Source organism: Synchiropus splendidus, chromosome 10 (assembly GCF_027744825.2).
Source record: "Synchiropus splendidus isolate RoL2022-P1 chromosome 10, RoL_Sspl_1.0, whole genome shotgun sequence".
In the NCBI taxonomy this organism is placed as follows: Eukaryota; Metazoa; Chordata; class Actinopteri; order Syngnathiformes; family Callionymidae; genus Synchiropus; species Synchiropus splendidus.
In genome coordinates this window covers 11,868,148-11,892,381 of record NC_071343.1, presented here as the reverse complement: position 1 = coordinate 11,892,381, position 24,234 = coordinate 11,868,148, and the positions used below count along the sequence as shown (strand labels likewise).

At 42.0% G+C, this 24,234-nt stretch overlaps 1 protein-coding gene across 2 annotated transcripts; it reads left to right on the top strand.

Moving 5' to 3' along the window:
* Positions 1–454: 454 nt before the first annotated feature.
* On the top strand, positions 455–21,997 carry mao (monoamine oxidase). Of its 2 annotated transcripts, XR_008415984.1 has the most exons (16): positions 455–611; positions 8,983–9,077; positions 9,607–9,744; positions 15,054–15,158; positions 15,220–15,311; positions 15,382–15,523; positions 16,230–16,379; positions 17,098–17,257; positions 17,317–17,413; positions 18,077–18,130; positions 18,200–18,257; positions 18,337–18,434; positions 18,499–18,610; positions 19,587–19,649; positions 19,728–21,027; positions 21,250–21,997. XR_008415984.1 is itself a non-coding variant. In XM_053877958.1 (15 exons), exons 1-15 carry the CDS (start codon positions 554–556, stop codon positions 19,881–19,883), a joined length of 1,578 nt encoding a protein of 525 aa, XP_053733933.1. In that variant the 5' UTR covers positions 455–553; the 3' UTR covers positions 19,884–21,995. The 2 variants fall into 2 exon arrangements, 1 of the variants encoding a protein (XP_053733933.1); XM_053877958.1 differs by having other exon boundaries at positions 19,728–21,995.
* Positions 21,998–24,234: the final 2,237 nt, after the last annotated feature.

The following is a 24,234-nucleotide window of genomic DNA, read 5'->3' as shown; positions in this document are numbered from 1 at the left end:
TCCCTGAACAAAAGCAAACAGATGCTTTGGTTTGCTTTTGTTCAGGGATTCCTCCATGTTTGTTGTTGTTGTTATCATCCTTGCTGTCATGTGTCTTGTGCATCAGTGGGATCATTGTTGTCTGGAGAAAATTAAATTAAATTAAATTAAATTAAATTAAATTAAATTAAATTGTAATAATGTTGTACTTAATTAATCGTAATTCACTGGTTAAAGTCCCACCACTAATCTATATACGTTGTCACATAACAACTCCAGGCTTTAAAGTAAGTCAACATTAAACAAGAAAATAAAATCGTGACCAGTAAAAACAAACTGGAAAGATTCTTAATGATGACAGTCGGGTGAATACTGTATATTTCCTTCTCAATGAAGCCAGAGGCGGTGGGTCAACAGAAGACGATGGTCCGGTCTGACCACAAAGCAGCGCCTCTATCTTGCCCCGGGGGGGGCGGAGCCCAGAGTGAGCGGACCCGCCTGTCGTTTTTAATACAGATGCGCTCGTGCGAGCCTCGTCGTTCAGCACCGAGAGAGCGGACTCGCACACGGAGCCATGACGGCAGCGGGAGACGACACCTACGACGTGGTCGTAATCGGCGGAGGAATATCAGGTAGGAGCTGCTCCATCACGCCGCACAGTCACACCACCACAACCCGCTTCGCTTGCAGACAACTGTTGCTCCTGCTCGTACATTCTGGAGTCACAGCGCACACGCAGCCGCGGGAAAATAGATATTTAAAAAGGAAAAAAAAGTGAGATATGCTGGTCCGTGTTGCAGCCCAGCCGCCTCGTCTCCCTCCGCCGCTCCTCATCACCGCTGCACAGCGCGTTGAGTCACAGCTAATCGTCCGCACACTTGACATTACGTAACAGGCAGCGGTGGCCCGTCAATTGTCATCCGTCACACTCCTTTTTCACTGTTCAAAATAGTGACATTAGTCACGCCGACTGGGCTGCTGCTCTCTAATTCAGCGCACTAGTTCACACTCTTAATGACTGTTTGAAGCCAACAACCTGTTCACACCCCATTGAAAACGTGCACGGTCTTGTTGGCAGAGTTCAACAGTTCATCTCATCCTAATGCAGAACATTCGTTTGATAAGTCACTTCAGCTTTGAGTGGTCAATTCAGCGTGAAATAACACATTGTTATCTGAAAAAAATAAATTACATATATATATATATATATATATATATATATATATATATATATATATATTTTATTAATGCTAAAGACATGATTATATTTTTAAATTGGTTATTGTCCGTGTAAAATGTCGAGATAATTCAGTAAATAATTCCATTATGCTGCAGTGTAGCGTTAGATTAACAGGATAGTTCAAGTTCAACAAGGACGTTGGTTTCTGCAGGTGCCTCACTAAAGGCTACTTTAAATCAGGTGAGAAATGCAGTTTATCGCAACGACTCCAATGCGAATTTGACTTAAGTGGTAACAGCGCCACCTGCAAAATGGTGCAGGTGGTTAGAAATTACAAGACATTATTTGAGTTGTGATTTCATTTTTTCACGTCAGTCTATTAACTCATTAACCACCTATTCAGACTAGGGCTGTCAATAGTTTATTTTTAATCGCGATTAATCGCACAATAGCAGAGGTAAATCGTAATCAATTGCAAATTTAACTCCTGTGGTGATAAAATCGTCCTTTAAATTACATTCGCAACAGATAAAAATGTGTGATTAATCCGCGATTAATCGCTGCGATTAAATTAGATTAATAATTTCAATCGAATGACAGTCCCATTACAATCGTCTGTTTGCTTGACCTGGAGTTGTAAATGACTTAAGTTTACAAACTTAGGGCCCTTCAAAATAAAACAACTTCCTCTGCTCCATCTACCAAAGTTCGCCGAAGTTCATTGTTTGGTGTCTTTTCTCTAAAAATGGTCTTAAACAAGAGAATTATTGTCCCATGCCATACACTGGTGTCGTAAGTGTGGTGCGGTGGGCGATATAATGATGTATGTCATATGTAAAATGTCTAGTGTGTCATTGTCATCCCTCTTCTTCTCATCGTTTCTGTCACCATTTCATCAATTCAGGAGCTTTTTCAGTGTAGTGTAGGCTATTTCCCTGCAAAGAAGACACTGTTCTGCAGACCTCTTGTTTCTGGTTTAGCTACACGGCACTGCTTTATGTTAGACATTGTGTCAAACGTATTTCAAGAGCATGCATAGGAGTTCGGTTCACAATTGCACTTTTAAAAGTTTCTTTAAAAAGGAAACTCTCAGTAATGGCAGTAGTAGATATTCGGTCTGTGTATTGGCAGGTATCTCGCAATACAATATGTATCTCGATACAGGTGTGGTGACACGATACATTGTGTTATTGTAAGTTCACCAATGTATTGAATAAGACCCATGATTTTAAGGTTGGAAATTGTACAATGGAGCACAATACCATGTGCATGAAAATGGGTCAGTCAAATGAGTTGATATTTCGTTGTTTTTTTTTCTTTCTTTCTGAAGTATAACACTCATGGCTTGCAAATAACCAGTCACTGGCAGTGATTTCCTTATCTCAGATATATCAGCGTTGAGATTTCATTGGCTGCTTCTGCATATCCAACGCACCTTTGGTACCGTTTATGATCCAGATTTCTAGACGCGTGCGTCTGCCCTTTCTGCCTGATGGCCCAGCGACTTCCTGCATGCTGTCTGTCTGTCGAGGAAACGATTTGGGTCAACGCCAGTTCAAATAACAGTCAAGCGGGCAAACAAATGCTGCAGAAACTAGCTAACTTAATAACACGCAGTGCCTCCTCCTCTCGCCTTGCTCTGTGTCACATTAGGAGCTGTGAAAACACTGTTTGTTTATACCTCTGACCTTTCAATGAGGACCTCATGTTACAATCCAATCACTGCTCCTCTTTCTGCTTTTGCCTGGCGATCTTGTTTTCCTGCCTGCGAGCTGCTCTGCAGCACGGCCAGTGGTGGTCAGCTGTGAACACATTAAAGACTAGTGACAGCATGTTATCAAGCCAGCAGTGGAGAAATAGAACAACAAGAATGAGGGGCTGTTCAAAATGCCTTCATCGGCTTCTCCGCTGAGTAGCCAGTAACCTATTCTCGCTAAATGCAGAATGAACATGGAAGCATGAGAACACTGGAGGAAATGACTGAGACTGGTATAGAAGGGACGAATGAATATGAGGAGGAATATATATCATGTTACGCATCCGCTCGGTTCTCAGCAACCATATATTCCACAATTCAATTTTCAAATTTCAATGCAATTTTCAGGCTCTGGTTTTGTAAGATATGGTCTAATCCCATATTGGCCAGTTGTCATCCTCAACCCTGTTTGTTTTACCTTGCAGGACACCACAAATCATCCTTTTTCTCCTGTACTCAGAGGAATAGAACAGTTTTTGGGGAAAGCCTGAACCATTTAGGGTGGCAACAAAAAAATCAGGCTGTGTTAAGGCCCATTCATGCTCACTGTTAAGGACGGAGCCTAATACTTAGCTCTAATAACACACAAAGAAGAAGACATAATAATGGCAGAAATTCTTAAATACCTTAAATATTCTTTGATAAAATAACTTATCACACCACATGGTTTGATGTGTGTGCTGAGGGGTGGGGCAGTGCCCCAGAGCCCCCTACTGCTTTCACACAAGCGGTGCTAGTTTGGACCGCAGTGTTTGCTACCACACAATTAAACTTGGCAATATTTGAGTAGAAATGAAACTCAAAATAGAAGACAAGGAAAAATCTCTTTGAGATACTTGGATGATATTGAAATGTATCATCAAGTGATGAACTACATTAGATGGAGAGCAACAATTTATTAGCCCTATTTTTCCAGGATTCCAGCTTGTCTTTATTGAGCAATGGTGTGTCTCTAAGCCAGAACACTCAGGATTCATTCCTAAATGTTTCTCATGAAAACAAATTCAACCCCTCCCCGATTTAATGTTCTCTGTCTCCTGCTCAGATGGTGCACGTGTAATTGCATGTTGCGTTGACATTTCCCACCTGAGATCGATACAGAGCCTTGAGGTGGCCCGATTCAAGTGGTCTGCCTGTCTGTCAACAGATATTGGCTTATTAGTGTGTGTTCCCGGAGTAAGCGCCCGAGGAAACATGGTTGTTTGTGTTAAACCTTTACTTTGTTCATTTACAAATATTGACAGAGAGCAATTAAAATTGATTGCGCTTTGATCTTTATTAAAAAACAAACTATTCTGTTGAGTGGCGTGATGAACAGTGCCTTGTGCAGACCACGTTTTGATCTGTGGACAGAGATGACTTCCATAAGAGTGAAGTAGGCCCAGAAAAGCGTGTTCTCAGGAGACTTTATAGGTGTGATGATGACCCAAAACACACACTGCCTTTGCAACATCACATACCAATTGCAGTTATTCTGTAGAGGCGGCATTCAATTCACCCCTTCCCCCGATTTGCATGCCACTTCTTCAGCACTTCCTTGACTTGAAGTCTCTTATGCCACTTCCTGAAGTAGTGTCCACTTCAACAAAAGACATTGTTAGCCACCCTACTGGATATCCACCGTGTTATTTGACGCTTCCCTTCACATCAATACAAAGCCACTCCTTGCAACAAGTCTTGCCACTTGATACCACTAATGGTGACATGGCACTTTCCACAACAGCATTTGCACCCTGCAACTTCATTTCCTACCACTTTCCTCAACAGTACCTGTTACTTGCCTCTGTGTTAGGGCACTTTCAACAATATAAGCAGGTCTGGGACCAGAGGTAGAGGATCTTTGGGGAGGCTTTCAAAGTTGACAAGGCTGTTGTGGGAATCGTGGCCGTGTCTTAGATTGACAATGGTCCATGGAATGGCGTGGTCACTGACTGCTCCCACCTGAGCCAGTGGAAAAGCACCCATGCAGTAGATGCAGTGGATCCAGATTAAAATAGCCTTCGTTCTTGTTTTCACTGATAGAACTGCTCCACCATTGCGTTTGTTAGTGGTGTAACTATTGAGTTTGTGGGGAATGTGACAGGAATCCAAGGCGGATTTCTGTGGGAAAGACTTGGACAGGACAGCTCAGGAACACCCTGTACTGAAGGTTTGGCAGCAATCAGCTGTGAAAAACAGTTTGTGATGATGAGTCAGAGGAGTTGAAGACGCGCCCTCAGGCGATCTTATTGACGGCTGATAAATAAAAACTAGTGGTGAAAAAACTTCAAGATATCACTTCTGTTGCTGGTCCTGGTCGACAAAACCTGAAAAAACAAGGCAGCTGCCCTTGTCATCTGAGTTAAGGGATATGCAGCTGCTCACTTTTTCAGGACAAAACAGTCTTAGATGAGGATTCGTAGCCACCACAGGGCCTCACATCAGCTGACAGGTCATATCTCCACTGTACTATAATGACTGGTTCTGTTGTTCATACACACTGACACGTTCAGCTACAGTTAAAACATGCTTCTGTGTGGAGACATTAAACGCTGCGTCACCTTGCTTTGTTCTGACCCTTGGGTCACAGAGGACTCCAAAATTGGTTCTAGCGCCTGTTTGTGTTTTATCTATGATTGGTTTTAGCTTTGGGGGAGATGAAAGAAATTAAAGAAGGAGCAGTCAGCTTTATTTTTACCTAGTGTTAAAGTGAAAGGAGTGAACTATGTTCCTCGATTGCAAGGATTCCAAGTTATGTTTCTGAGTCAGGTCGCTCTATTTCCTCAATATAGTAATTGTGCGTGTGGGAAATCGCAATGAAAGGAGATAAGGAAGACTCAATTCAAGGGAAGTTTATTCACACCCACTTTCACATGTTCACCCAAACTCAAAAAAGTGAGAGAATAGTCATATTAAATCTTGCTTAGCTTTGTTTGTGAAAAAAATACATATTTTGTATAATTATGAAAAAATGTTAATATACGAGTAACATCCGACTTACGACCTGCTCGACTTAAGTCCACCTGTTGTTCATCGCGTACGACAGTTACGGCAGCACAGTGTCCCAGCATCTCACTCTCACACAGCCATCAACCACTACAGTAGTTCGTATAACCCTCGCGTCGACTATTTTGAATGGTCAAATAGTCGCTTGCGTCCAATCTGACTTACGACCAGTTGGTCGGAAACCAATCCCGGTCATAAGTCGGATGTTACTTGCAATTTAAAGTATGAACTGGCATAAATACTGCAACAAAAGTAACCAAAAAAAGTAATTTATAGGCATAGTATTATTTAAAAATAACTCTGAGGTGATCCAGCTGTCTGCCATTGCACTTTCACAGAGATAATAGACGATGACTGAATAAAACACCAGGTCAGATTGTTTTTCTCTTTGAATACGTGGAAAAGAGCAGACAATTAGGTCAAGCAGAGCCGGGGGGCAGTGATGGGTGTAGGGGCTGAGTGCGGGGGGGGGAGTCTGAGCTGATCAAGGAGAAATAATGAAAAGGAAAATGGCAGCGACAAGAAGATCAACGCACCAGCAGAACAGAATAACCAGCAGAAGGCCCCCTGTCAACTCCCATGCACGCTAATACACTTGCCCCAGGGTTCCACAGGTGGAAGTCAGTTCTTACCAGTCGACAGTAAAATGAGCTCAAACAACCCATTTATTCAGGTGTTCTCTTTTGGCTGCTTCTTGTCCAAAGATGCTCACCTTACTGGCATTCAAACCTCCTGCCACGTACTCATTGTTGCTACCCAGTGCGCTAGCCCTCTCTATTCGGATCAGCTGAAACCGTCCGTCCTCCACATCTCCTTCTTTGTGTCATTGCTGGAACTTCTCTGGTTCACTTCCTTTCTGCCACTGAAACTCCCATTTATTTTCGGCGACTTGTTGTGCTAGTGTTCCACCAGCATCCTGGTCCCCAAGAAACCCACTATTATAGGGATAAATGACTACAGACCAGTTGACTTGACTTCTGTCGCCATGTTAAACCGTCCAGAAGTCCATCACATTCCGACAGCTTCCCAGCAGGTCAGTCTGGGATAGTTCACCTCCATCAACCATCAGCGCCAGGCAGGGTCCTTTTTCCATTGCTCTTCTCCCTTTACACCTTCACTTATTCCTGAAGCTGCCAAGTGGACCAGCTTGTGTTCTGGTGCGAACTGATCAATCTGGAGTGGAACACAACTCATCCGTTGTGGTCACCCACAGATTCCTGGGCACAAACTTCTCCCAAGATCTGTGGGAGGAGCGGAACACCATCTCCATTCTTTAGCGTGTCCAACAGCGATTGTACTGCTCTTGAAGAAACATGGTGTGACCCAGGAGCTGCAGCTCTACACTGCAGCAGTGGAGTGTGTCCTGAGCATCCATAGAAGCCTCTCAATCCAGGACTCCAAAGACGACGAGGAGTGCTATGATGGGCATGGACTCTTTGAACTGCACCATCTATTAAGAACATTTAGAATCATAACCGAATTATAAGCAACTGGAGTTGAAGACTTCTGGCACAATCAATGCACAACATCAGTCGCGTATCACTTCTTCAAATGCTCACAACCATTTGTGTTGTTTTGCTGTTGTTCTCCTTTGATCACAAGATCAAGACTCATTCCAGAGTGCATTACATCCAGAGAAAATGCTGCCAACTGCAATTTTCTGATGAAAGCAGTGGCCACTTTTAACTGCGATACCTTTTGAAGGACAGAACTGCTCTTTGTTTTCCGAGACTGACAAGTTGAGTAGCTGCCGAGAGCGGGAATTACTGCTGAGGATCAGAGTGTGTGCTCAGCCATAGGAGCCGTGGTTTGCACTGAGGTACATAATACATATGGCTCCTCAGTCAACAGTGTTTTGGAAAGAAGGAAATTCAGTCTGGGCACACGCATGAGACTTTCTGCTCGGGGTAGAGTTCAAGGCGAGATAAATAAACTTTATAAGAACGCCATTTGATAATGTTACATAAGACAAGGCAGTTACACAACATGTTACTGTTAGACATGTCCATAAACAGATCCTCGTGGAATAAACAGGCTTAGGTTCCAGACATGGGAGGCAGATATGGTCCAGGTGTGGTAGCAGCTTGCTTTGCTCAAAGTGGAAAAACATGATTTTTTTAATACAAATATGAGGACTCTCTCCCTCTCTCTCTCTTTCTGACACTGGGCTGTGATACTGTTGCTTCACGTTCTGTTGACATGACTAGAACAGAACAGAATATTGTCTAATAATTGTCTTCATTTTTCCGTAGCTACAGACAAATTTGACCCTTGATCAAGTTCCTTTCAAAGATTGTTGAGGAAACTCACCACCAATAGGCTCCTCGTATTAGTTAAAAAAATCTTCTGCATGAGGAGAAATGAGAAGTTTCATTTCTCTTTTTTTTTCTTAAAAAGTGACCCAAAATATAGTTCAATATTGCAACAAGCTTAATGTTAACAGAATATTTTTCCTCTCCTTTATTTGGACACTATTGTGTTTTTCATGAAAGATTCCATTGAAAAGGCCTGTGTATATGATTGTACTAGACTATTTTCTTATCATAAAATCTTATGGCACGTCTGGAGAATTCCCACAATGTCTTTACAGTCACGTTTCAGGAGAAAGTTTCCAGCCGCAGCATGGTCCAGTGCAGCTGAGCCACACTAATCCTCTGCATGAGTGTTTGCACGCTCGAGTGCGTCCACGTTACGTCCTGTTGAATCACAGTTGTGCCCGAGATCGCCGGAGGTCACTGTGTGAAAAGCTGCGCTGGGTTAGCTCAATAGGAATTCAGCGCTTCCTCAATCATTCCAGTACGTTCCAAGGATGAGCTGGGGAGCTGTTTTCCCTGCTAACTTGGCTATTTCAGCCCAAAATTCATCCCACTGTGAGGGATGCCGAGTGTTTTGTCCTCGAAAGTGAGTGAGAAGTCCATGACCTCGTGTCACAGGGCAGTGAGAGTGACCTCAGCCACACTCATCATCTTTATCCTCTCTGATGGAATGCAGTAGTATTTACATCACAGTCTTAAAAATATAAATGCTGGCATCGTCCTATTAGAATATTTTGAATACATTCCGCCTTCTCGTTCCTCTTCAGGTTTGAGTGCAGCCAAGCTGTTGAAGTCCAATGGACTCAACCCAGTGGTCCTGGAGGCCCGAGACAGAGTCGGAGGCCGAACCTTCACTGTGAAGGTGAGGAAGATTCAGTTGTGTATTGACATGAATGTCACTGTTAGACTGAACTATGTCTTTTTGTTTGGTTTTGCTGGGAATTGTCATTTTTTAATTTATTTATTTATTTATTTATATTATTTTTTAGTTTGTGCTATAGATATGGTAAAAATATGTATTCCATAATGTAAAAATAACAATTTTTCTGTTGTATATTTCACTAAATAAGTAAAGACATTTTGGAAGCATTTTTTATATATGTGTGTCATAAATATATGTCATTATCATTTAAATTAGGTCATTAATATCAAATTATTATGAATAGAAATATGTAATTTATATTGATTCACGTTAAAGTGGTACATCTCTTTATTTGTTTTTCATGTTTAATTATTCATTCATGTTTCATTTATGTATTTTTGTTTTTTTATTTGGCTAGTTGTCCTGCCCAAGTTAGTGAAGCCCCTGCACTGGGAGAGTCATGACAAGTTCTGTGATAGCGACCAATGGAAGTCTTCATCAGTTAACATGAATTATTCTTTGTCGTCAGAACAAGCAGGCCAAGTGGGTGGATCTGGGCGGCGCTTACGTTGGCCCGACTCAGAATCGAATTCTCAGACTGGCCAAAGAGTATGGCGTCAAGACCTACAAAGTGAACGAGGAGGAGAACTTGTTGCATTACATCAATGTAAGTCTTCCCCGCCTTTCAAAGACGTGGTGAAATGTGTGTTTTATGGACTAAAACATACTTCAGTGTCTGCAACACAGCTTCCTCCTGGCTGATACAAAACTATCCTGAAAACATTTTAGGCGTGACTCAGGTTCCGGTGAAAGTGAACTTGTCTGAATGCCAGACGTCCGCTCAGCATCCTCCTCCTCCACTTCAGCATTAGTAACTGTAGATGCCCATCGCTGCCGCGGGGGAAGTCTCTAATGCACTGTCGCTCCTGCCAGTGGCAGAGAGGACCGATACAAAGCAGAAGAAACAGACGGTGTGGCCATATTTGGTTTCAATTCCCGCCTCTTCCATCTGGTGAGAGTGGGTGCGTTGCTGACCTTAACTCTCCACTGTTCCTCCACCTGATTTGATTTTCCGGACCTTCCATGTCCTCTGGTGAATCCTGTAAGTCAGTAAATGCGTCTGGCAGCTTCCTGTGTTCGTATCGTGTTTTCCCCATCTGTTTTTTTTTTTTTAATCACATCTGCCCTGAGGGGAAAAAAAGTATGAAAGAACTTCTTGAACACAACCATCAAAGAAAAGGTGCAGCAGTGCAGATCGGCGTTCGGGACTTTATTTTTCAACAGTTAAATCACATGTTGCCAAAAGACTATCTGTAAATTAGTGAGAGGAATTGCTGTATAATTTTTTTTGTATATCAAATGAGTATTTAATATATTTGAAGTCTTGCTTCACCACCACAGGCAATACCATTCCAGCTGAACCACATTCAGCAGCGCTGCTCCATTGACCTACTTTTGCTGCTCTGTCAAATGTCACAGTCATGAGGTCTGACGGGGTCGAGGCGAGAACCGGCTCAGTTTGGATTATATTTGACGCTTGCTGCAGCCCCGCGTTACTGTTTCAAAAGCACCGCTCCATGACTCGCGCGCTCCCGCTGGGTCGACCGTTGTCATGGTGACGCTCTTCATTGAGCGCTGCACTGTTTTTTGTTTGTTCATTTGGTGTCAAACTGCACCTGACTCAGCACTTTTCAGATTACATAACTACACTTGCTATTGTGCCACACTGAATCATTCAGTTATACATATTGATATTTTACAGATAATTTATAGCTGTGTCAACTCAGTACTGTTTGACTGAATTTAGTGACGAATGGAGTCTGCGGTGGTCAGAACCTGTTCCAACTTTCAGAGCTCAGTTATGTTTGCACATTCATATTTCACATTTTAGCATAAAATTGGTTGCAGATTTTGGCAAATCATTCTACTTGCTTGTATTTTTTTTAAGAAATCCCAATTGAAGAATTGATATTTGAAATGGTATTTTGAATTTTGAATGGCATTTCCATTGCAATCTTATTGGCACTCATTTATTTATGTAATAACATGATTATTATTCATTATCGGTGATAAATGATACAGAAAAAAATATTCTTTTTTCAGTAGTGTAGTAGTGTTTCTCTTTTATTTTGTTATGTGAGTTATTCATGTTTTCCAACATGAAAGTGTTCCAGCATAGATCTTAATATCCGCACATTTTTTTGGTATTACATAATAATTCCATCTCCTCAAGTGGCTGGCGGGGCCCTCCTCCGACGAAGAGCATGTTCCTTCTAATGAATTGCCTTGAAAGAAAGACATTCCGGCCACAGCTATTCGATCGTCCGCGGACCTAACTAAATAAAGGCAACCCAGAGGGCCTGACATCTTTGTCTGTTAATAATCCTGGCAGCGTCTGCATTGCTTCACTGGCCCCATAAACCAGGATGTGAGATGGGCTCGGTGCGTAATCTGCGCTGGCTTCCAAACAAGCCTTGCACCTAAGCAGCTTTCATGAAACAGATCGTAATCCAGAAGACCGGCGGTTTCCCTTATCAGCAAACCATCGAGTCTGAAGGACAGCAGCCGCTCTCAGGTTTATTAATGAGGCTTCCGAGTCAGCGACACAAGCTTGTTAAGAATGTGTTTGTTTGCAGAACAGATCGTGAGAGAGAAATGTTGTCGGTTGTCTTCATGGATGGTCTCACTAGTTGACCAGCAAAACCTCAATGCTACGTCAATGGTGACACCATAACTCCAGTCCTCTTTGTGTTATGGACTGGCCCTGCTGTGTGAGGGCTTCAACCTGAGCATCCTCTACCACTGTGCAGAGGCCTTTGTGGGGGATTCGGAGAGCAGTGGTGGACGATGGAAGAGTGCTGACACTGTTGTGAATGTTGACAACAACAGCGGAAGAACCTGCTGTACAGTGGGAAAACCTCAGTGGAGGGGCCTTCTGCGTTTCGACGGTCAAGCACTGGTTGTTGGCCTTCATTTATTTTATCTATACAGTGTGCTTCAATATCTGTTTGAGCATTTGAAATGTCATTGATAGCAATGAGCTCATTGGGACAATTTAATGAAAAATTTTAGATTTTGATTTTGATGCCAATTGTATTTTTGAGTTCTTTTTTTTGTTTCATCCATAATGTTTTTGATAAATATGCTTTTTTAAATGTATATTTTATGCATGTTATTTTCATTATGATATTATTTTCTCTAAAAACACACCAACAATTTTTTCTACATGGTCTTAAGTTGTAGTATTAATTGAGATTATTTCACTTTTAACATTTGGCAAATTATTTATTAATGTTTTCCCTGTTTGTCAGGAATTGTGTCCTCTGTTATTTTTTTCTTTGCATAAAGTGACCTTTTTTTAAAGACAACTTACTGTATTTCAGTCGTCTGAACCCTGTAGGCGAATATAGCGCCACAAGTGAACGCTGAAAGTAGAGAACGCCAGGAAATATCCACTTGATTGTTGTGTCCAAGAGGAATTTTCTGACTTCCTGTTCCTGTGGGTTCTCTTCCCGCACACACGCACACGCACGCACGCACACATATAGAGGTCGTATAGTGTTTTTAGTTCACCCGCGGTCAAGATTTTGTCCTGACTGAATACAAACACACACAAATGTGTGGGTATCTGGCGGATGTGTGGACTTCGAGCCGACAGCCGTGACGTTATGTAATATGATATTTACTATCAACGTACTCACCCCACTCACCCCAGCTACTACCACGAACACGTCTCTGTCTTCCTTCTTCCAACTGGTCGCTGGTGCTCTACTATTCAACTTCAGTACAGTTTCCATTCTCCACTAGTACTTCTTCCCTGTTTTAGTTTCACGCCTTGTTTAGTTGTTTGTTGTTATTCAAGACTGGCCACCTTCAACTTGGCCTCGGCCGCTGTAGCTGTTGCGTGAGAAACTGCTACCACATGATTACATAAGTGTTGAGGACTTCTGGACCTCTGTTGACAAGAAATGATAACGTGACAAGGACACCGGAGATAGACCTGCTACACACGTGTGAAATGGTTCACTGATTATCTCACTTAAAACACAGGATTAAAAGACGAGTGCTACTACGTTTTCTTTGACGGCGACTTTTACACCAGCTTACTTTTACTCTATGACTATGTTTGCTTCTTCTGCGACTCTACGACTGTCCATTCTAGATCAGATAAGACAAGGTATTCTTTTCTACTATGTCTGCTACCATTTGAAATACTACATCCATTTCTACCACTTTCTGCTTTACCACTGACTCAGTCTTCTCCTCCGATCATGAAACTACAAGTGCTACTTTTCTCATTACTCCTTCAACCTTTTCATTTACTCCTCTTATACTGAGTCTACTCTCCGTCAGCACCATCAACCTTAACTAAAGAGCTCTGACACTCCATGTCACCACCACTGAAAACGCAGGTAAACTTGCCTGCATTAGTTGGACTTTCTCTGCTGCTACTAGCACTACATACTTAGGTACATATACTGCGTTCTCATTTGACCTATTAAGTAGTAAATAATTTGAGTTGAATGAACGTCGCACAGAGCAAGATCTTCAGGTTTTGTTTCACACAGTCTATAAGGATGAGGTTTGACTTCAAGGGGCTTGATGTTCAGCTTCCTCACTGCTCCCTGATGTGGAAGCTCTCGTGCATCCTCTGCACCCACCACATCTACTTCACTTCACCTGCGTCGCCATGGAGACAGAGCTGTTGTTCCATAGCGACCAACATTTCTCAGCTCTGCCTATAGAAAGAGCAGAGATAAGAGGCCTTATCTGCCGTTTATGACCTCAATATGTAGGGATGCACGTGTTGCGATCCAAGACTCATGTCACATGTCCCTATTAGTCATGTGATTCTTCATCATGACCATCTTCATGTCTAATTCATAATTACAGGGCTGCGGGAATGAGACTGCTCATGTGATTCTTAGTTGTCAGTCATGTCGGTTATTTTCATTATGGTGTTTGGGTATTGTACACTAATGTACTGGACTGTATTGTATTATGCTATACTACAGTAGGATATAGTGTACTTTGTTTAACGATAAATACGTAAAACTAAATAGATACGATACGATACGATATCATAATATATCATGACATACTATACTATACTATACCATACTATACTATACTATACTATACCATACTATACTATACCATACTATACTATACTATACTATACTATACCATACTATACCATACTATACTATACTATACTATACTATACCATACTATACTATACTATACTATACTATACTATACTATACCATACTATACTATACTATACTATACTATACCATACTATACTATACTATACTATACTATACCATACTATACTATACCATACTATACTATACTATACCATACTATACTATACTATACTATACTATACCATACTATACTATACTATACTATACTATACCATACTATACCATACTATACTATACCATACTATACTATACTATACCATACTATACTATACTATACTATACTATACCATACTATACTATACTATACTATACTATACCATACTATACTATACTATACTATACCATACTATACCATACTATACTATACTATACTATACTATACTATGCTATACTATACTATACCATACTATACTATACTATACTCCCTAGTCCCGTGTACTATACAATGGTATTCTGTTCTCTGACTTCATGTACTATTTCACTCTATTTCTATTTCGTTCTCAAGCGCTGTTCATGTTACTGTTATTGTCCGTTAAGCAACCTCAGGTGAACTTCTCTGTTGCTCCAGGGTAAAGTACGACATGACTGATACGACGACAGAGTTGTGTTACACTGCTTATCTGCACTTTTGATAAGCACCCTCCAAATCACCTTCACCCGGCCGTGTTAAAATCCTTGCAGTGTAAATTAGCATCAGAGTTAGGCGCTCACCTGTGAGGCTTGTCTCTAAATGAGAGTGTAACACGTTTGTGTCTGTAACCCTCAGGGGAAGTCTCACCCGTTCAAAACCTCCTTCCCTCCCTCATGGAACCCCCTGGTCTGGCTGGACCTGAACCATTTCTTCAGAACAATGGATGAGATGGGCGAGGAGGTAACTGTCTTTGAAACTGAACCCCAAGCCTCCTCTCCTCTCCTGAACCTCGGCCTCTCAGATCCCCAGGGAGGCTCCCTGGAGAGCACCCCGTGCTGAAGAGTGGGACAAGATGTCCATGGCGAGCCTGTTGGACAAACTTTGTTGGACCAGGTAACTGTGCTGGTCATTTGTGAAAGCAGCACATCTCTTTTTGACTCACAACGGATTCCTCTTCTTTAAGAGCCGTGTACAACTTCGCCACTCTGTTCGTCAACGTGAACGTGACGGCGGAACCCCATGAGGTGTCGGCACTCTGGTTCCTTTGGTACGTTAAACAGTGCGGCGGAACCATGAGGATCTTCTCCACCACCAACGGAGGACAGGTACGAGGAAACACTACCTTTTCCCTGTGACGTTGCAAAGAATGCTGAGGAGGGTTCTCCTCCGATGCAAAGTCCTTTGAGTGATTCAGTTGGTATGTGGTTTGTGTCAGAGACTGACCAACCAGTGTTGAGTGAAGGTTGGACCCCTTGTTATCCTCCTAACCTCTTCGTCGAGGTGGATCAGAATGCTGAGCAGCAATTTGGAGATACGGCAGCAAGTATTGAACCGACCCGATAATCATCCGGATTAGTCGGGAGTCATCACTGTGAGAGCTGCAAACGCTCCCGGTGGGGTTTCTGAAAGTGGAAGATTTAAATTCAAGAGATGTTGGACCTCGCAGCCTCTTCAGGCAGCTCCTGGTTTCTTCTCCTCAGAGCTTTACAAAAGCTTTTTTGGAGCACATTCGGTGTGTTTTGCTGAAAGGGCCCTGTCGCCATGGGAACTGATCAGCTGGGAAAATCCTGTTGAGGGATGTCTTTTCTTCTTAATACAATTCACTGTCTTGAAGGGAATCTTGGTCATGGATGATCAGTTAGCATGAGGAATTAAGGTGCAGCTTTGTTTAGAAAAATAACTGAACTTGCACGACTACTGTTTGGAGAGAAAGATCCAGTTCCATTGAAAACATGAAGAACATCCCCGTCGCTCTCAGACTGTGGCGACGGAGATGTGAGCCGCTCATTAACCAACCGTCTACATCTGCAGGAGAGAAAGTTTTACGGCGGCTCGAGTCAGATCAGCGAGGCCATGGCCCGAGAACTGGGCAGCGGAGTCAAGCTGCAGTCTCCCGTCTACAGTATCGACCAGACCAAAGACCTGGTGGTGGTGGAGACGTTGGACAAACAGACATACAAGGTGAACATGCACCAACGTGGAAGAAAACTTGGACCCTGGACCAAAACAAGATGAAATATATTTTCATTAAAACATAGGATAAATTATGAAAAAATGTTTTATAGATAAAAAACAAATAATAATATAATTTTGATTAACATACAGTAAGTGGCCTATTTGAACTCATATAAAACCATTATACAGAACATAGCCACACCTTTTTTGGTAGAATTATTTCAGTGAAAAGAAAGGATACAAAGATAAAAATGTTGTTTTGACTAGCAGTCTTGTTTTTCTATACATGTAAAAAAAAAAATATATATATATATATATATATATATATATATATATATATATATATATATATATACACAATAAAGTAAGTGGCCTTTTTTTTAATAGCAAAAAAATTAAAGATACGGTCTTGCAATAAAGTGGCTTGACCGACCACGAATGTTTGAGGAGGGATGAGACGAATCTGCATCCTGTCCTCTACTGCCATCTAACGATCTGATGTTGAAGCTTCATGACATGATAAACAAATGAGTAGATCGTGAAGAAAGTAAAGTGAAGTGAAAATACAGAAATATATACGTGAGTTAGTTCGGAGACATGAAACTAAGCCGGGAGTGAAAAGAAGAAGTCAAATATTCATGATTTCTAGACTTTGGTGATGTCTGGTGCAAATGAATATGAGTCATATTCCAGAATATTTCTGACACGTGCTCCCGACATCTAGGCCAAATACGTGATCCTGGCCACCCCTCCGGGTATGAACATGAAGATCCACTTCAACCCCGAGCTGCCCCCACTGAGGAACCAGCTGATCAGCCGCGTGCCCATGGGCTCGGTCATCAAGTGCATGGTCTACTACAAAGAGAACTTCTGGAGGAAAAAGGGTGCGTGACCAGGACGGAAGAGTGACGCTCGATGGATACGAACTGAATGGTTGTTCTAGGTTACTGCGGCACCATGGTGATTGAGGAGGAGGAGGCCCCCATCGGTCTGACGCTGGACGACACCAAGCCTGATGGGAGCTGCCCTTGCATCATGGGGTGAGAAGTCAACACTGCGCGACATACGTCACGTACGATCGGCCGAGTAAATGTATATCAGAGTTTGAGCTGTCACTTGTAAATTGTCAGTCACGTAGGTTATTTTAATGATGGTGTTTGTATGGGTTTACTATGCTATACTACAATATGATATGTTGTACTTTGCTTTACTATAAATATGTAAAACTAAATATATACTACATTATATCATACTATACAGTACTGTTCTATCCCAAACTATAAGATTAGATACTGTATTCTGTTATACGTCACAATACCATATGATACGATACAGTACGATGCGCTGCGGTACGATACGATACGGTACGATGCGATGCGATGCAATACGATACGGTACGGTACGATACAGTACAATATCACCATGCCATGCCAGGCACTGCTATGTACCATGCCATACCCTACTACTGTATACCATACTATACTATACTATACATTAATATGTTATCGGTATAGTATCCCAAACTATACGATTAGATACTATATTTTGATATACGTCATGATACCACATGATACGATGCGATGCGGTACGATACAACGCGATATACCATAGGTATAGTATCGTATGCATGTCACAGGAATACTGCAGGGATATGTACTTGTTAATGTGTGATAGTTTAAATGCCAACATCCGTTCTTTCTCAGATTCATTCTGGCTCGGAAGTGCAGGAGGCTGACGTCGCTGACTAAAGAAGAGAGGTAGCTTGAAGTGGAAGGTATTCAACACACGGCAGGTTGAATTTAAACCCGGCGTGTGATGGTGTCCAGGTTGAAGAGGATCTGTGAGATCTACTCCAGAGTGTTGGGCTCTGAGGAGGCTCTGCGTGTGAGTGAAAGACCTGTGACTTCAAAGCTTTTCTCCAAGTGTTGAAGCTAAATTGTGTCGCTCCGTGTGCGCGCGTCAGCCGGTGCACTACGAGGAGAAGAACTGGTGTGAAGAGGAGTACTCCGGAGGCTGCTACACGGCGTACTTTCCCCCAGGAATCATGACCCAGTTCGCCAGGTAGGTTCCACAGGCTGTGTGACAGGTGTCAGGAGGACTGAAGCCGCTCTGGTGGACCTCTCAGGGTGCTGAGGGAGCCGGTGGGGAAGCTGTACTTCGCAGGGACCGAGACAGCGACGGAATGGAGCGGCTACATGGAGGGTGCCGTGCAGGCCGGAGAGAGAGCGGCCAGAGAGGTCAGGACGCTCACTAGTGTCTTCAATGCTGCACTTGCTGCTGTTTAGTTGGAGCGTGACTTTGAACGTGTTCAATGTGACTGGTCAGTGGGCTCCCCCTGGTGGTTTGCAAGCCAAATTAGATCATGTTTGAAATGACATTATCAGATGCTAACTTGTTTATTTTGCATCAGTTTGACAATAGCACAATAAATCACGATGGTGGCTATATTCAAGTTTTTATATCACCTATTTTAAACTAAAGCTCTTGTAAATATTTGCATAAGAATTTCAATGTTATAAGAATTTCAAGTCCATTCAGAGTAGTGGAAACCCTGGTCATTGTGTAGCGAAAAACATCCCTGAACAAAAGCTTTTGTTTGCTTTTGTTCAGGGATTCCTCCATGTTTGTTGTTGTTGTTCTCATCCTAGCTGCCACGTGTCTTGTGCATCAGTGTGATCAGTGGACCAGGAACTCCTGCACTTACAACGGTTCCCTGTTGTCTGGAGAGCAAACTGTTCAATTAAAATAAATTAAATGGAATTAAATTAAAATTAAATTAAAAAAAATACTTCAGCCCTTGAATTTTCTTCATTTAATTGTCGATGTGTTTCTTCTGACATCACACCGTAAAATGTGGTGAAAAATGACCCCTGTGAAAAAGGCTTTATTCATAATAAATCCGCATTATTTGGATCAATTTACCTGTTTTGGTTCTCCAACAAATTAGTCAAACACGTGAATATCCCTGCCCTAGCTGTTTTTTGTGTTGTTTTTTTTTTATTCTTAATTATTGCATTTTTATTTAGAAAAAAAAATCCTCTTGGTGAGTTCAAGTATTACTTTTTAAATTAGCTGCAGAATACATTTCCTCGAAGAGGAACTTGTCATTCGTGCCTCGTCTATTTGCAAACTGCTTCAAGTTTTATTCTTCTGTATTTATGTCAGATAAGAATCAATCCATGCACTCACCCTCAACATGGCGTCCCGTTGCAGATTCTGTGTACGATGGGCAAAATCGACCACACTCAGATCTGGCAGAAGGAGCCACCCAGTCTGGTAGGACTGACTCAGATGGACTTGTCAACATTCGCATGAATCCTGAACCTTTCTTGCTCTCCTCCTCCTGTGGGGCAGGAAGTCCCTGCTCTGCCCTTCCCCACCACCTTCTGGGAGCGGAACCTGCCCTCGGTGGGAGGATTCTTCAAGCTCCTGGGAGTGTCCAGCGCTCTCTCCGCCGCCGCTGCCGCCGGCGTCATCGCCTACAAGAGGGGCATCATCCTGCGCTCTTAAACCGGCCGGCCGTTCCTCTCCTCACCGTTTTGGTGCATTCGTGGGTTGATCAGATGATGCTTAGAAACAGCCTTGCATTCATACAACATTCAAGTTTTGATTTGGGAGGCACCTATGTAGAGTCTAGCCTTCAGGTGCTGAACCTCCAACATAGCAGAAAATCGAAGAAACGTTTGGTGCTAATATATTTGCTTGCACTCTAATATAGCTTCACCAGAACAGCTCAAGATGAGAGGTGAACTTCAAACTTTATGGGCATTTTCACCTGGATAAACGTAGAATTCCAGGAGCCTCACCAACTAAAGTGACAAATGTAAACCTAAATCTTTTTGGGGCGGGGCTTATGCAGTTTAACATCGTTCTCATTTCCAAGTGAGAACGCCAACAAAGTTAGAAATTTAAGGCGTGATCATCTGATTATCATCGGCATATACATAATCCATCAGATCTTGGTTCAAGTCAACTCCTCAGCGCTGGGTTCACAAACAAATCCAAGTGGTTTCATTCATAATTTCATCGCTTCCATCCTCACATTTGTATATAATTTTTCTGTTTTATTTTCAGGTTTGGGGCTCAAATCATCTGAAGTACCTTTAGTTGCGATCCAAACTTGAACAGTATCATTTTAACTCAAGCATTTGAATGTACTTTTTGAAATATATCTTCTTTTAAAATCGAAGGCCAGATGAGAATTTTTGTTTTGTTTTTTTTAATACAATTGTCGAGACATTATTGCACCTTAGCCTGTAACATTTTAGGACTCTTAGTTATACCAAAAGAAAAAGTACTTTATGTTTCAAATATATTTACTACTCCAATGTGAGCAGCTTGAAAACTCATTTGAAAATACAGATGAGTATGAAACGTCTGAAAATGACTCGTTCGTGTCCAGAGGACCGTGGTGTGTGTGTGCCGTTACAGTGAAGTATTTGTGGTGCCTTAATGGAAGTTTGTGTGGTGTTTTTGTAAATTTCTCTCTGAAGTGCCTGTGTGACTGTGGGTCCTCCAAATGTCCCCTGGTGGCCCAGCTGGACGTCTCCCATCAGTTTTGTCTTCAAACCTCCGCAGCTCACTGTGACAAAGGCCGTGCAGAGGAGTGAAGCTCAGACTGACGACCAAATCTCTAACCCAGCCTCTTACCCAGGTCAGAGCGCTTTGGCCTCTGTTGCACTGGTCTAGCTGCCCAACGGCCCCTTGCAACCGTCCCTTCATTTTATCGCAAGCTGAGGCCGAAGGTTTAGGAGAGAATAGAGCCACACAAGCATGAAAACGGCCAGGACTGTTCACCTCTGCTGTTTTTTCTAGCAGTAAAAATAAGGCCTGTGTTTGAAGCTGTGTTCCTAAACTTTCGGCCCTCTGACCACAGAACAAACAGCGGCAGAAACCTCATTTCCCAAACTGCGTCAGCACAAGGTTTTCCATCCCATGATCCTCACCGATGACTGTTCCTCTCTGTCTGGTCCTAATCTGTGCTGGTAATTATTCTTATTCCTGTGACCCGTCTGTTGATGTCTTTGATCTTTGTCTTTAAACAAAGCTGGTGATTTAAGAAAAAAAAAACAAAAAACAAGGAGACAAAATGTGAAGTAAAATTTTCTGGTAATCTACTTTACTGGTTGCGTGTCTTTTTTTGGGTGATAAAAAATAGAAGGAGCTCGTGAAAGTATGAGCTGAGTTTTATGTTTGTTTTTTCATGGTTAACCTTTGATAAAATGTATAATAGCAAAATGAATTATAATAATAAATATACTTCCACAATGTGTTTCTGATTAAATATTAAGAACTGTAAAAAGAATTTCATAATTATTATTTTAAATGTAATTAAGACTTCATATATAATGAGGTAAAACAACGGTGTTGATTTGAAAAGTCAAGTTTGATATTATTTTGAAAAACTACTTTTGGAAGTGATGTGTGTCTTTTTTTACTCTGTCATTACTGTGAAAAACGGCTTATTTGAGCGTGAACATTTCTCAGTTAAACAATTCGTCCTATAAACTGGCAACACATCACCTGGTGTGTATGACAATAGGCAGAATAATAAAACTGAATAATTACTACATTCTGGGTCACATTATTATTATTATTACATTGTTATTTATTCTTATTATTTTTAATTTTCTTTGTTGACGGCCGAGCACAAATCAGTGACCACAAATAGAAAAATAAATCTCTGATATTTTCTCTGTTTTCATGTATTTATTTATTGTTAGTTTAAATTTTACTTGTACGGATTTATCACGGATATTTAGCATGACCACCAGAGGGCGTATCACCACCATCTCAATAAATAAAACACACGTATAACAGTCAACTCTCTGTGGAAAGATAGCGACTCCTCTGTTGGAATAGCGCAGGGAAGTTCTTGGAAATGGTTTGGTGGAAGGAGAACTATAGTTATATAAACAAATATCCATCTGAGCAACACCCTACCAAGACCATACTGCTAGACTCAAGTGAGAGCAGAAGGCCGACTGGGCATCACCCTGTAAAATAAAGCGTATGTGGCCCGAGTGAAGATTAAAGTTTCAGTGTCGATGCAGAGAAGCTTCCATGGTTTCAGCCCATAATAATCCTCCTGAATATATGGCATTCACAGTGCTGCCATCACCTCCAGAGGACCATCCCAGACTGACACATCAAGCTTAGTCATCACACTCCCAGTGTGGTACGTGGGAAACAGCCACGGCAGCTGTTTGTTGACTGTTGTTTGCATCACTATATAGATGTATAAGCACCCGCGTGCTCCCCCACAGTCTCGGCATCAGCTGCCCGCTCTATATTCCGACACACAGCCTCGCGCCTGCTCCCAAGGCGGCGCCCTGTGATATGAAATGTGACACTGTCAATTTGGACCCCAATCCTTCAGCCTGTGAATTGGATTCAGGGATGGCGCTGTTGTTGGAGGGAGGCCGCTGGACCACCACCGGCACCCCTGGACTGTGGAATATTTGAATGTGTCAGCATTCATGAGTCAAAAAAACGTTTTTTATTTGATCAGTGGGTGCATTTCATAGATAATCCACATTCTACCTCAAAAATATTCAGTGGTTAATGGATGACTTTCATTCGTGAGCAAGTATGAGCAAGGACTGTCTCACTCAGTTGTAGGTGCCCTGTGATGGAGTGTCCCTTGCCTTTCACTCCGAGTCACTGGGATAGTCCAGAAAATCACGACGTACAAGCTGAGCATGAACCAGTAAATCCACAGCACTAGTTGATTTAAGCGGGACATGACAAACTCCCACCCAGGGCGCTGGTAGACACTTTCTGCTTAAGTGTTTGAGAGGCTGTTTTCTAACAAACACAGTTTACAGACATCCAAGGAAAAAACAACAACAAATTGATGTAAATGGGTGAACTTCAAGGTCAGACAGTAGTAAAGCAAAGAGGTTATTGGAAGCACAGGAACACAATACAAAGTGAACAAATAAAACAAATAAGACTCACCAAACAGCAGATCAATAAAATACTTAATAAAAAATAAATCTAAGATTCATGAAAAAAAATATATATATATATTATGAGGCCGGATTCAAGGCTTGCAAAATACTTTCATGGAGAGTTATTGTAGAAAACAACAAGCTCAAAACACCATCCACAGTATGTGACATCCAGGCAGCCAAACGTGAATGTCAACATCAGGGTTTCCAGCATGATGTATTATTCATCGTGTCATTATAACTTGAAATTTCACCTATGGATATTGATGAAGTTTCAAACATTGGTTAACAAATCAGACGGAGTTCTATAAATGTGTGAGAGAGAATGATAACTTCTTTACCCACACATTCTAAATTCCACTGTCATGGAAGGACGCCTTCATATCAACTACACTGAAGGAGTCAAATCACCAAGAGGAACGCACCATGCCATTTTGTTCTGGGAAAGGTGGCATAGTATGTTTCCATTCATCCGTATGTTTCCATATATTTCCATGTTCGGGCAGATGTATGCGACAATAGGCAAGGTGCTGAAACATTTCATGACTTGATAAGCTCCACGTGCATCCCCTCCACTGAAGACTTGACTCTCCAACTTTTCACCGCTGCCTCCTCGACGGTCTGCAGCCACTGACAAGTGACAGATACGTGTCATCAGCATGTTGCGACTGGTTCTGTATCAGAGCTTCTCTTTGCTCTTTCGTCGTCACAGAAAAAGAGCCGTTCTGAAGCTAATGGTCCAGCTGCGGCGCTGGGATCGCTAAAAATAACGCTGCATGTCTACAAGCGCTTTCAGATTTAATGAAACGATTCATGTGCGTTTAAAAAAAATAAAACACCAAACTTGGTTGTCGCTCCTTATTCCCTCTCTGATCGGAACCTGCGAACACCATGTCATCGACTGAGCT

What these genes read in the sequence shown, in the direction of transcription:
- mao (XM_053877958.1), top strand. Translation starts at nt 554, where the DNA reads ATGACGGCAGCGGGAGACGACACCTACGACGTGGTCGTAATCGGCGGA. An exon ending in AGCTGCCCTTGCATCATGGG is followed by an intron (nt 17,414 to 18,076) that starts GTGAGAAGTCAA and finishes GTTCTTTCTCAG; the next exon opens with ATTCATTCTGGCTCGGAAGT. An exon ending in ATCATGACCCAGTTCGCCAG is followed by an intron (nt 18,435 to 18,498) that starts GTAGGTTCCACA and finishes TGGACCTCTCAG; the next exon opens with GGTGCTGAGGGAGCCGGTGG.